The 14,010-nt window shown below is 44.6% G+C and overlaps 1 protein-coding gene across 1 annotated transcript in view; it reads right to left on the reverse strand.

Annotated features, from left to right (window-relative positions):
* Nucleotides 1-14,010, reverse strand: part of CCDC91 (coiled-coil domain containing 91) — a 273,160-nt gene that overhangs the window by 40,515 nt on the left and 218,635 nt on the right. The window contains 1 exon segment of the mRNA XM_044417603.1: nt 10,396-10,509. Coding sequence (XP_044273538.1) covers nt 10,396-10,509 — 114 coding nt within the window.

Below are 14,010 nucleotides of genomic sequence, written 5' to 3' on the forward strand. Positions count from 1 at the left end.
GTGGATGATAGACCGTGGTGTGTAGGGGCCTTATCCTCAACAGGTCCCACATCTGCCTCATCACCTGACTCATGAAATTAGTGGCCTGATCTGTCAAAATTTCCTTGGAGAAGCCCACCCGGGCAAAAAACCCCAACAGCTCTTGGGCGATAACCCAAGCTGAAGTACTTCTTAGGGGCATGGCCTCAGGGTATTGGGTCGCATAGTCAATTACCACCAGTATATATTGGTGTCCCATGCTGACCTCTCCAAGGGCCCTACCAGATCCACCCCAATCCTTTCGAAGGGCTCCCCTATAATTGGCATTGGTATCAAGGGCCCTGCAGGGGCCGCCTTCCTCTGAGTCTTCTGGCATTCCAGACAGGACAAACAGTACTGGTTGGCCTGAGCATATACCCCTGGCCAGTAGAACCTCCGGACAAGCCTGTCGGTGGTTTACTCCACCGCCAGGTAGCCAGCAGTAGGCAGGTCATGGGCCAGTCATAAAACGGCTAGCCTCAGGGGTTCAGGAATCACCAACTATTGCTGTTCACCATGTCCTTCTCGTGCAGGTACAACCTTATACAGAAGTCTCCCTGCAATCTCAAAGTGGAAACCACTCCTTATACCCTCTCTTGCTCCTGAGGGGTCCTGGGCTTGTCTCAGGGCATGGACAAGAGAGGCATCATTTTGCTGGAGGAAGACCAGCTGCTTGCGGGAGGTACGCAGGGCTGTAAGGCTTACGTCTTCCTCCTCCCCTGCAAAGGCAACCTCCAAGCTCACCTCCCTCACCAGCTCTTCAAAATAGGGCCAATCACATCCAATTGTCACTTCATAAGCTAAACTGGGGACAACCCCCACCTTGCATAGGTATACCTTCCCCTTTACCTCCACCTTAGCCCATCAAGTGGCATAAGGCATAACATCCCCATGTATACATTTCACCTGCAGTATTTCCGCCAAGGGGCTGCCCCGGGCTTGCCTAACCAGGGTGTGACCACAGCCGGTGTCTACCAAGGCCTCAACCTCCTTCCCGTCCACCCTGGTGTGAACCCGCCAAGCTTGCTGAGGGACAGCACTCACCAGGGCAGACCACCAGGCTTCCACGAAGTCACACTCCATCAACGGACAGTCCCACTGGAAATGCCCCTCCTCCCATTTGTAAGTCAATGCGAAATCAGCGGGGGGGGAGGGGCGGTGCATGCACTACCAGCTGGGCAACTGCCTTGTGTCTCATGCCCCTTCCAGTGGGTGCTGGTCCGTCTGCTCTTGATCTCTCTGGGCCTCTGTTGCCACAGCCCCCAGGTGCTCTCTGTCTCTCACCCTCCTGCCAGGGTGGACCCGGCCTGTCACCTATATCTGGCTCCTCAGCAGCTACAAAGTTTTCAATAAGACCAATGGCCTCCTCTAGGGTTTCAGGCCTCTGGCACCTAACCCATTTTCTGGCTGGGGTGGGCAGGATGGTTATAAACTGTTCCAGCAGGACCAGCTCAGCCACCTGTTCAGCACTGCGGACTGTGGGTTTCATCCATCTCAGCCCATTGACTCAAATCTTCTGTCCCAAAGCCCTGAGCGAGGTGCCAGTCGCATATACCACCCCTCTCATCTGCCACTGATAGGTCTCTTCAGAGACATTCAAAATCCCTAGAATGGCTGCCTTAACTAAATCATATTGGCCTGCCGCTTCTGGGGTAAGGGTATTCACGGCTTCTTGGGCAGGACCCATGAGGCAAGGCATCAGGATGAGGGCCCACTGGTCTTTGGGCCACTTGGCCGCCAGGACAACCCTTTCGAAGGTATTTGAAAAGGCTTCAGGGTCATTTTCTACAGTCATTTTAGAGATCCACATAGGCCCCACCAGGGTCTCAACTTGAGGGCTTTGTAGTCCTCCCAGCACTTGCTGAAGCTTTGGTTCTGGAGCTGGGTGGTGAAAACTTGCTCCATAAGCTGTGTCTGTTGTGCTAATTGCTGCAACTGGGCCTGGAGCCTTTGCTGCTCAATCCACCAAGCCATACAGGAGTTAGCTGGGGTGGGGGGGGGTGGATGACCTGTGCCCCCCCATGCCGCCCTGCCCGCGTTCTCCACTGCTGAGACTGTGTCAGAAGAGGGGTGCTGGCTAAAGCTGGCTCTTCCTTGATTTTCCATGAAGAGCAACACAAGAAGGATGGTGCACTCATCGGGCCTTTATTGCCTCTTTACACTTTCACCAGCTCGTTTCTCATAGCGCCTTGACCTGGCCTGCTCTGGCTCCCTTCCCTCCTGTCGCTATGGCAGCGAACAGTGTTGCCCCGGCAGGAATGCTCCCCAGTCTCCAATCTCTGTTTGCGCTGGCCCGCCTGCCAGCAACCGCCGTGCCAGCTCTCCTCCAACCACATGTGTGTTTCGGCTTTCCTCTCTTCTGTCTCTCTCAGTCACTCACCCTCTCTTTCCTCCTTCCCGTCTCCTTCCTCTGTCCCTCCTTTATATGCTCTCTTCCTGCACCACTCCACCCAACCCAGCTGTTCCTGCCTCCGTCCACAATCTCGTACAGCTGTGCACTCACTCGTATCTCCTGGCTGTTGTTGTCTTGTGAGTTGCTCTCCCCACACAGATTCCCAGCCTTGCCCTGTTATCTTCGGCTCCAGGAAAAGGGGTGAGCCCCTCTGTCTCCTCACACCCTGCCTGGCCGAAATCCCTGGACTGGTAAGATAGATGAGAAGGCCACTTGGGCCTTAAGGTCCCTGAGTGTTTTCCCCAAGGCCTTGAAGTCCCTGGTGATTCCGACCACACCCTGCCTGGCTATGTCATTTGTCCCCACAGGATCACCAGAAGCGGTTGGTGACCCCTAGAGTGAACAAGATGCTTCACTCTATCCTTCACATGCCGGATGCATGTGCCCGGCAGGCAACAGACCTCCCTTGTGTCAAAGTCAGGGTGGCACACTGCTGCCTCAGTGTCCCTCAGCAGGGAGTCCCTGACGATGATGACCTGCTGCCATCTCTTCCCAGTGGTGGTAGGTGGCTGTGCCCTGGCCCAATGGGAAATGCATGCCTTAACCAAGGCATGAATGGGAAATTCATGCCTTAACCAAGACTCATGGATAGCCACAGGTCTAGAACTTGATTGAATCCAAACCCATCTGTCCTTCTGACCCACTTCAGGCTAATGCTGTTGAAGAAAATCAAGTTCATTTCTGTTTAGGAGTACAATCTCTCTGATACTTTATTAAATCAAGCAAGTACAAGTTACTTTCATACAACAGCTGATTCTTTTATTTTTCTAATTGAGATTGCCATGGCTTGAAATTTTAAGCAGGCCCTGCACTCATTACTCAATACAAAGAAGCCACTAACAGTGATTCTTCAATTTTGGAACTAGAGGAACATTATTTTTTCTTCACTTGTTTAAAATATTTCAGGCTGACACATTCCTCCTTTCTTTTCCTTGATTATACACACACACACAATTTGTATGTATCTTAGAAATTCTACCTGCATCTAGCCACAGTGGTATTCCTCTGATGTGTGATATTAATTTATTTAAAATGCTTTTAAAAATACACAAATATTACGTTCAAAAACCTTCCTACTGTCCTTGCCTGTTTCAGCCGTTAAGATATCAGGTTTTCTTAAATGCTCAGAGTTCAGTGCACAAAAAATTCTGATGTACATGGTTTGCTTACATGTATGCAAAATACATATCCATGTAAACTGAAGCATACAATGTAACATCAGGTAGAGCCCATACATTACACCTCACTTCCTGTACTTCTAAAGCTGTTCACAGTTCTGGAATCTGCTATGAAACAACTTACCTTGCTGATCCGATATAATACTAAAACAAAAATATATGAACCATCAATACAAAAACAAAATAAAACACAGGACAAAGAATAGAAACATAAAAACAGAGCGAGTCAGAAGGGACCTCCCGGGCCATCTAGTCTGACCCCTGGCTCCAGCCGGCTCCACTCATGACATGCCCACCGTGTGCATGTCCAGCCTACCTTTTCACACCCTTACCGATGGGGCCTCAAAGACTTCTCGTGGAAGCCCATACCACACCCTCGGGATCCTAACTGTCAGGAAGTGCTTCCTGGCATATAAATGGAACCTTGGTTCCCTGAGCTTTGCTCAGTTGGCGCGCGACCTGCCTTCCTCTGCAGGGGAGAACAGGTCTCTACCCATCTCCATGTGACATCCCCTCACATACCTGTATGTCGCCAACATACAGTGCGCCTGCAACTGGAGTATTGTGCTCAGTTTTGGGCCCCTCATTACAGAAAGGATATAGCCAGGTTAGAGTCAGTGCAGTGAAGGGCCACAAAGTTGGTGCCTGGTTTGGAGGGGATGGGGTATGAGGCGAGACTGAGGGAACTGGGTCTCTTCAGCTTGGAGAAGGGGAGACTCAGAGGGGATATGTTGGCGACATACAGGTATGTGAGAGGATGTCACATGGAGATGGGTAGAGACCTGTTCTCCCCTGTGGAGGAAGGCAGAACGCGCTCCAAGGGAGCAAAGCTCAGGGAACCAAGGTTCCATTTATATGCCAGGAAGCACTTCCTGACAGTCAGGATCCCGAGGGTGTGGAATGGGCTTCCCCAGGAGGTGGCTGAGGCCCCATTGGTGCGGGTGTTCAAGGATAGGCTGGACGTCCACATGGTGGGCATGTTGTGAGCGGAGCCGGCTGGTGCCGGAGCTCAGACTAGATGGCCCGGGAGGCCCCTTCTGACTCTCTCTGTTTTCTATGTTTCTAAAAATGGAGGCCAGCAGGTGTGAGAGAACCCCTGCCAACTCTCTAAGAGCTCTCGGGTGTAACCTGTCAGGGCCTGGCTCCTTTGTAATGTCCAATGCCCTGAGGCGCCCCTCAACTTCAAGGGGGGGTGACTCTAATCTGTGCCCCTAAGTCCCTGGTCTCATCTAATCTCCTATGCGGTTATCCTCCATCCAGCTTTGGGGAGAACACAGAGGCAAAATAGTCATTTAGCATCTGTGCCTGTTCCCTCATATCAGTCACTGGATCTCCTTCCTCCTTATTTAGTGGTCCCACTATGTGTCTCCCCTTCCTCTTCCTATTTACATGCTGAAAGAAGCCCTTTTTGTTGCTCTTGATATTCTTGGCAAGTCTCAGCTTGTATTCAGTCTTAGCCTTGCGAAGAATCCTGCAACGGGCCTCCTCCACCTGGTATACCCTTTTGTCTATTTGCCCCAGTACCCATTTCCTACAGAGGTTCCTCTTTCGTCTAATCCCTCTAACCACCTCCTTTCGCATCCATGGCGGTGCTCTCCTCCACCTTACTAACTAGAGGTATCGTCAAGGCTTGCGTCTCCAAGACCTCCCTTTTGAGTGCCATCCACCCCTCCTCAATTCTCTTACCTTTCAGTAAACTATCCCAGGAGATTTTCCCCAGTCTGGTCTTCAGTTGGCCAAAGTTGGCCCTCTTGAAGTCAGAGCTTCTAGTGCTTGACCTGCTGCATGTCCCCAGTCCCCTGATCTCAAAGCAAAGGATGGAGTGATCACTTGCATCCAGAGTTCCCCTAATCTGTACCTCATCTATCAGCTCCTCCCTGTTGGTCAAGACCAAATCAAGGATGTTTCCCCCCCGTCGCCTCTTGGACCCTGTGTGTGAAAAACTCTCCCTCTATAGCCTCCAGGAAGTGACGTGACCTGGCTGTCACCGCCGAGTGAGTCTCCCAACCAATATCTGGGAGATTGAAATCTCCCATAATTACTGTGTCTCTCCCCTGAGATATCCTTAGAATTTGGCCTGTCAGGACATCACCCAGGGTCTCAAGTTGACCTGGAGGGCGATAACATACCCCCACTTTCAGGTCCTTTTCCCTGTCAAGACTCCTAAGTTTCACCCAGAATGCCTCTGCCAAATCCCCATCTGTGCTGCATTCTATCCCACTGCATCCTATCCTTTCCCTGACGTATAAAGCCATGGCCCCACCCGTTTCCCTTCCTGTCCTTTCTAAAAAGGTGATACCCCTCTATGTTCGCATTCCAATCTTGTCTTTCATCCCACCAAGTTTCTGTGATTTCCACCAGGTCATACCCTCCTATTCCCAGGAGAGCTTCAAGCTCTTCCTGCTTATTACCCAAGCTCCTAAAATTAGTGTACATGCACCTCAACTCCTTCCCACCACTTCCTTTCCTCGGAGTTCCCAGCCTCCTCCTTCCTCCCATCCTCCCTGATACCTGGCCCTTCTCTGTAGGTGTCCTGTCAGTCCCTGCAGTACCTCTAAAACCCTGCTCCCAGAGCCCTGATCCTCTCCCCATATCACAGATTCAAAAATACACTAGCCCACAAACACATCTCACATTTCACAAAAGTCTTTCAGTGAGGCTCTGGCTTGCTTAGAATTCTGTTCCCTCAATTATCCTGTCATTTATCAAAACATTCAGACCAACATCCATTTTGCACATGAGAAACACACCGCATCAGTCTTAAACTTAGGCCCACGTGCAGGTCATTCTAACTTAGGCCCAAAACACAACTGCGAACAATCATGATACAAACAGTTCTCAGCTCACACCTATTTTCTACTGCACATTTTACCATAAGATGTTGGACCTTTACTGTTACACCTGAGAGTTGTATTCTATTTTTAAGGACACTAGCAAATGCATGTGGAACAGGTATTCTTAAGGGTATATCTAATAAAGAATAGAAGAGTTCCACTGGGGTCCCAGCAAGGGAGTTATTTTTAAAGGAACTTAAGAAGATTCTGATTGGAGTGGAGGAAACTTGCAGGGATTTTTTAATGAGCTTAAAAAGGAAGAGGAAAACTGGAATGATGTTAGTACATCCCAGTAGCCATTCACTGGGTCACAACAACTTGAGGTGACAAGCGGGGCAGGCCTGGTGAGGCTGTGACAACTACATGTGAACTACATGTGAAGCATGTACTACCGGATCTTGAACAAGGTGGGGATTACAGGGCTGAGGCATGCAAATGAAAAGATCTACAATGTCCTCAGGGATTTCCTCTTCAACCTCCTTCTTTGTCAGGTGAAGATACAAAAGAGAAGTAATAAGGCAACACTGACTTTCTGCACATTTCTGTTCGAAAGAGTTTGATTGTAGCAAACATTCTGCTGCGAAGCTCACTAGGTGATTTAGCCTAATCTGCCTCACAAGGTTGCTGTGAAGATGAGGTCAAGAGGTGGGACCTATGTACAGTGCTTTAGGCTCCTTGGAGGAAAGGCAGGATATAAATGTAATACATAATTAATATTAAATTGTACTAGAGATGCTTTATGCGGTACATTGTAAATCAACTTGACTTGGATACTGCCCAATGTAATTGTATTGCATTGAAATTCTTGTAAAACATTAAAGCCACTGCTCAGCTTTAAGAACAGCCCTCCCTCCCAAAAACTGTAGACTGTTAATATATTATTAAATCTTAGTAGCCAAAAGAATGCTGCACAGTATGCTGACAACAATTCATCTTTTTCAGATGTTACAACTTGTACAATTACTAAAAACCAAGACCATACACAACCATTTCTAATAAATGGTTTGTTTTCATTTCCCTACTCACTTAGAATTCAAGGATACCCACACGTTCTTTCATGCCTTTGGTAGGGATAACCATCTGAAAAACATTAGTTACAATTTTGAAACTGCCAAATTTGCCTAAAATTGTATTTGCAATTGGCGTCTATTCATTGTTACTAATGAACTTATGAAATGGAAAAAAATTCCATGGAAAAATAAAGCACTGGGAAAATTTCCCACTCACATTACTGTGCACAGCTGCAGCTACTCATGGAAAATAATGAACTTAGCATAGTCATCCATGCACTTTAGATGGCTGCTTATTAACAGCATTCTGAGACTTCAGCTAAGAAATACATCAAGGGCACAATGCTATGCATGTTCAGACAGGAAAAGCCTTGCTTTTGGCTGGGACATGCTAAGTGCTGTAGCCTTTTTCTCCTGTCTAAACATGCTTAGGATTGTGCCTTAGGTTAGTAACCAGTGCCAGCCATGCTCACCATATTTCACCAGTACTTCTTGTCTCCTGATTCATTTCTAGACTAAATTCCAACTCCTGGTTTTGCACTATGCAGCCTGAGACCAGAATGTGTGAAGGTCAGCCTTCCTGGTATGAACCTGTTTGCCCTCTGGAATCATTGGGATAGGTCCTTCTTTGTAAGGCCATTCACAGAAATTAGGTAACTAGTTAGGTACCTTTTCTAAGCTGGTGCTACATCTATAGAATGCCCTCTCCAGACAAATTAAAACAGGCACTGACTTTTATTTATTAAAGCTTTTATAATCATGACAGCTTTTAGGTTCTCACCTGTTCAGTGCTCCACAGTATGATTTGCATCCAGTTGTACTTTTAGTTATTCATAACTTTTTAAAAAAGAAAATCAGCACCTCCTTGGCCATTCATGCATGGAATTGATCTTTTAATTATGAACATATTTATTGTATTGCATGCTATTATACGAGTGTGAATGGAAATGTGGGGGGAAATGTGCTCAGGTATCCATTATATAATAAGTTATAATACATATTGACTAAGAATAATGTAATGTTCTATTCATAGTATCCATATCAGCCCATTTGCCATACCTTCATAAGAATTTTCAAAACCACTAACGTTTACAAATATTTTGTCCAAGCCAAATAGCACAGTTTTTATACTGCATATATTCAATGCTCTCCATTATATCACAGCTCTTGAAAATAATATCCTCTTTGTAAACCAATGTAGGCATTTCCAAAAATCCTCATGCTTGGATACCTTAGAATTATTTTTAGCTGCTTGCCATTTGCCCACAAAAGATGGAACTGGTTCCGTTAATACCAACAACACACAGATATTAAAGAAATAATTTTGCTGCTTTAAAATTTTGCTCAAATTCTAAAATAAGTAAACTCAAGCAAGTTCACAGAAGGAAAGTTTCCACCTCCACCCTTCTCCTTGCAGGATCACTCTATGCCCCAAGCCATATTATTCTGAAAACCTTCTCCACTCACAAATGCAATCTGGCAACGGCTGCAGGTGGTAGGAAGAGATGGGAATCCTTCCTTCCTTGAACAACCTTACATTAATTTAGCTTGAGATCCAAGCCATGTGTAATAAAGCTACATTGTAAATTCAACAATTTAGGGACGGATTGTTAGTACCACAGAATACACATCTAGTGCTTTGATCTAGTCTCCTTCCCTCTCACCAATAGCAAGGGACCATAATTACTGACAGTGGACCATAAAACTGCCCAATGACAGTACTTTCTCTAAGTGGTTTGTACAGCAGCCAGACTAAGAATTAATAATATTTTACTGACAGTGGTCTAATTGTAGGGTAGGGTGGAGTGGGGCTTTTAATCAGAACCAAAATGGGTTAGAGCCTTGCCTCCAACCAAATCTCAATTCCTGTAGTCTAGCCTGCAATTTGCCACATAACTATTTGGGATAGGGTGCTATTTACCTATTTGTTTATTGTTGTTTGCCATTCATTATCCAGAACTGTTCCACTGGGGTGACTCTGAGGCAGGCAAAAGGGAATCCTGCATGGAAACACTATTATGTTGCTGCCCTTGAGGGACACGGCAGCTCTAGATGGAGAGACGGGTGCATTCTGGTTTTAATATCTTAATGACAGATGCTTTTCTTTCTTTCTTTATTACAACTCGCAGGGCTGGTGTAGATGCCACACTGGTTCTCCACTGATTGCTATTAACAAACTGAAGCTTGCCTTACTTCTTCCTAAAAGTCTTCTGGAATCAAATTCTCTGCTCTTCCTTTAGCAGACTTTAAGCAAGTTGTCAGTGCCAAACTGAAGCAAATGCACTACCTGTGGTTTCCTTAATAAAAGGCCTGAAACCCTGTAGGGAAGGAGCACATGCTCCCGAGGACAGTTCCTGCAATTAACAAGAAGCCAGTGCTGAATGTACACTAGTCCCAGACTATGAAAGTCAAGTTCTACATTCATATGCATAAAGAACCCAACTAAAATGGTTCACTAACAGAATAGTAGAAAGAACACCCTTTTATGTTTAAATAACCTGTGTACAACATTTCTAAAACATGGCTTCTGTGCACTTTGTGTATTTCTGTTGGACATGAACTAGCATTAAACATGTTAGTATGTACAACTTTAAGTCAGCAGTGGGCAACTTGTGTCCACCCAGATGTTTTGGCTAACAACTCCCTTCATCCTTACCATTGGCTATGCTGGCTAGGCTGACAGAAGAATACAAACATTTGTGAAAATATACAAGTTTCGTTCATCCTACTTTTCTTTCCAGGACCTTGACATCTTGTAGCATGTTCCAGAATACAGCTGTTAGGTTATTCAGCAAAGTTAATTTAAAATTTAGTATACATCTTCTGAATTGTTTCAGACCTAAACATAACAATTTCTATAACTGGTGTCTGTTGGAGTAACTGCTGTGAGAAGTTGTACTTACTCTTTTCTGTTCACTTATATATTCTAGTAATTCTTCTCTTGTTTGCTTCACAGCTTCTGCTATTGCTTTCTCACTTTTCTGTTGTTCTTCTTTGATTGCAGCTTTTACAATTAACTGTCATAAAATAATAGTAGGGTTAGAACCAGTGATGCTTTCAAATTATATACTTAGTCATCTTTTGGTTGAAACTTGTGCATTCATAATGCTCACCTTTGTAGAGAGTATGGATCTCTCTCTTACAAATGTGTTATTTCAGAAAACACTGCACATTTTGGAGCATGTGCAAACTATATGCAAACAATGTCATTTCAGTGCATGTGACTTCCTTTCAGAAAAAAATGTGATGACATCACTTTAATTGCACAGGGAAAGGATGACATTTGAGCCCTTTCCAATAGCAAAATAAGTTTGAAAAAACAGCCACACAGGTTGAATGGATCCACATATTTCCCCTCAATAGAGCTAGTGGCAATACTGTGTAAACACTACATTAAAAGGTCATATGGAAATGACTAAATAGCAAGGAGACACAGGCCATCACAATCCATTATGTACTTCCAAAATATAGTTCCAAAGATACAGTTTGATACTGCACATGAAAACCAGGGCTCAGCGAGGATGAACTTAGATGTCTCTACACCAATGCCCAGAGTATGGAAAACAAAAAACACAAACTTGAGATCATAGTACATTAGGGCAATTAAGATCTTATTAGGAATAACTGAAACTTGGTGGGATGACTCACATGACTGCAACTCTACAACTGATGGATACAGCCTGTTCAAGAAAAATAGAAAGGACAAAAAGGGAGGTGGAGTTGTACTATACATAAGAGACATATATATCTGCACGGAAATACAAGGAACGTAGTAGCCCTATCAAAAGCATATGGCTTAATTTAAAAGGAGCACAAAATAAGAAAAACATAGTCATTGGCATCTATTACTGACCATCCAGTCAAAAAGAGGACAAGGGTACAACTTTCAAAAAGCAACTTGCCAACATTTCCAAGAAGAATGATATAGTCGTCGTCGTCGTCGTCGTCATCATCATCATCATCATCATCATATGTCAATTTCCCTGACATATGCTGGGAGAAAAATTCTGCCAAGCATGGCCTCTCCAAGAGATTTCTGACATACATTCCCGACAGCTTTCTCCAGCAGAAAGTAGAGGAAAGTACAAGAGGTTCAGCTATCCTCAATTTAATACTAACTAACAGGGATGGCCTAGTGGACAAAATAACCACCTTGGGAACTCTGGGGAAAAGTGACTATGCAATACTTGAATTCTCAATTGTAAAGAAGACAAGGATAAGTGAGCCAAACATGTATCTTGAACTTCAAGAAAGTCAACTTTAACGAACTCAGAAAAATGATAAACGAAGTGCCATAGCAACACACCCTTAAGGGAAAAGTAGTCCAAGAGGGGTGGGAAATCTTGAAAAAGAAGATTCTCTACAACTACAAACAAAACAAATAAAACAAAATAACAAAAAACATGAGAAAGAGAAGGGTGTCCAGCTACTTTAAGTGGATGGCAGAGTGATAACAGACAAGTAAAAGACAGAGGCACTCAATTCCTAGTTTGCCTCAGTCTTCTCCCAAAAGAACTACAACCAAGAGGAAGTACAAGCTGAAAGTGAGAGATGGCAGCCCAAGATCGATAAACAAATGCTCAAGGAATGTCTAGATGCAATAAACATGTTCAAATCTCCAGGGTCCAACAAACTCCATCCCAGAGTCATCTGGAGGATCTCTCAGAACCACTGGCTATTATCTTCAATAAATCTTGGAAACCAGGAGAAGTGCTAGATGACTAAAGAAAGGCTAATGTTGTCCCTATCTTCAAAAAAGGGGAAAATAGATGAATCTGGGAACTACAGACCAGTAAGCCTGACATGAATCCCTGGAAAAATTCTGGAGCAAATTATTAAAAAATTGGTCTGCAAGCAACCTGAAGAAAATGCAATGCTAACTAGAAGCCAACATGGATTTATCAACAACAACAACAACAACAACAACTCATTTTTGACTGGATAACCTTCAAAACGAACAGAAAGAACACTGTGTTCATAATCTACCTAGACTGTAGCAAAGCTTTGGACATAGTGCCACATGACATTCTGATAAGCAAATTAGCAAAAAGAGGACTAGATGGAGAAACTTTTAGGTGGATCCTAAATTTGCTGTTCAATAGGACACAAAGAGTGCTCATCAATGACACCTTCTCAAATTGGATGGAGGTAACTCATGGGGTGCCACAGGGTTCTTCAACATCTTTATTAATGATTTAGATGAGGAAGTACAAGAAAAAAATAATCAAATTTGCAGACAATACAAAATTGGCTGGAATAGCAAATACCCTAGAAGACAGAATGAAGATCCTGGGCGATCTTGATAAACTTGAAAGCAACAGAATTAGATTCAGTAAGAACAAGTGCCAAGTCCTCCACCTAAGAAAAAGAAACCAAATGCATTGATACAAGATGGGGAATATGTGGCTCAACAGAACTGAAAGAGGAAAAGATCTCAGAGTAATTGTGGACAATAGGCTAAGTATGAGCCAACAATTCATTGCAGCTGCCAAAAAGGCAAATGCTATTTTGGGAAGCATTAACAGGAGCATTACTTCCAAATCACGAGAAGCAGTAGTTCCCCTACATTACTATAGTCAGACCTCACTGGAATACTGTGTCCAGTTCTGGGCCACTAAGGTTTAAGAAAAGCTGAGAAAAGTTAGAAAGGGTCCAACAGAGGGAAACAAAAATGATCCAGGGTTTGGAAATACTGCTTTATGAGGAGAGACTGAGAGAACTGGGCATGTTCAGCCTTGAGAAGAGAAGACTGAGGGGGGACATGATATCCCTCTATAAGTACCACAAAGGCTGTCACAAAGAGGAAGGTCAAGATCTCTTCTTGCTAATACCAGAATGTAGGACACAGAATAATCAATTTAAGCAGTGTCAACCCAGCTTCAGGCTAGATATCAGGGAAAGCTTCCTCACAGTCAGAGCAATAAGACAATGGAATCAGCTGCCTAGAGAGGTGGTGGGCATTCCCACATTCAAAAAGAAACCGGGCAGCCATCTGAGTGGGATGGTGTAAACTGGAGTGCTACAACAGCAGAGGGTTGGACCCAATGGCCTTCATGGACTCTTCCAACTCTACTATTGTATGATTCTATGATTCCATGCACAAAAGCTCACATACAAAATGAGATTTCTTGTTAAAGAATTCTCATCTGAGATCACACAGGTGGCTTTGTTACATCCTAAGCAAATAGTGAATCTGTTTGGGTAAGATGGCCCATCATTATTTATGCTTGGGTCAGTAAAAGGGAAACAGCCATTCAGAAATTGATGAACACACTGACCTTTTTTGTGCTACAGACACAAACAAGCTGTCAGTGCAAGTCATTTGTAGTGCAAGAGTCATCTGAGAGTAAAGAAGCAGGGGGAGGAACCATTGGCAATCTCTCAAAGGTACTGTTGGGAATCCCTAGAGAGGTACATTATGCATATTCCCATTGCAGCAATGAAAAACTCGGAGGAGGAGCTTTCTCAGCAGTTACTCGGAGGAGGGCTTTCTCAGCGGTGGCGCCTAAGTTATGGAA

Source organism: Varanus komodoensis, unplaced genomic scaffold (genome assembly GCF_004798865.1).
Source record: "Varanus komodoensis strain SLA01 unplaced genomic scaffold, ASM479886v1 scaffold9, whole genome shotgun sequence".
NCBI lineage: Eukaryota > Metazoa > Chordata > Lepidosauria > Squamata > Varanidae > Varanus > Varanus komodoensis.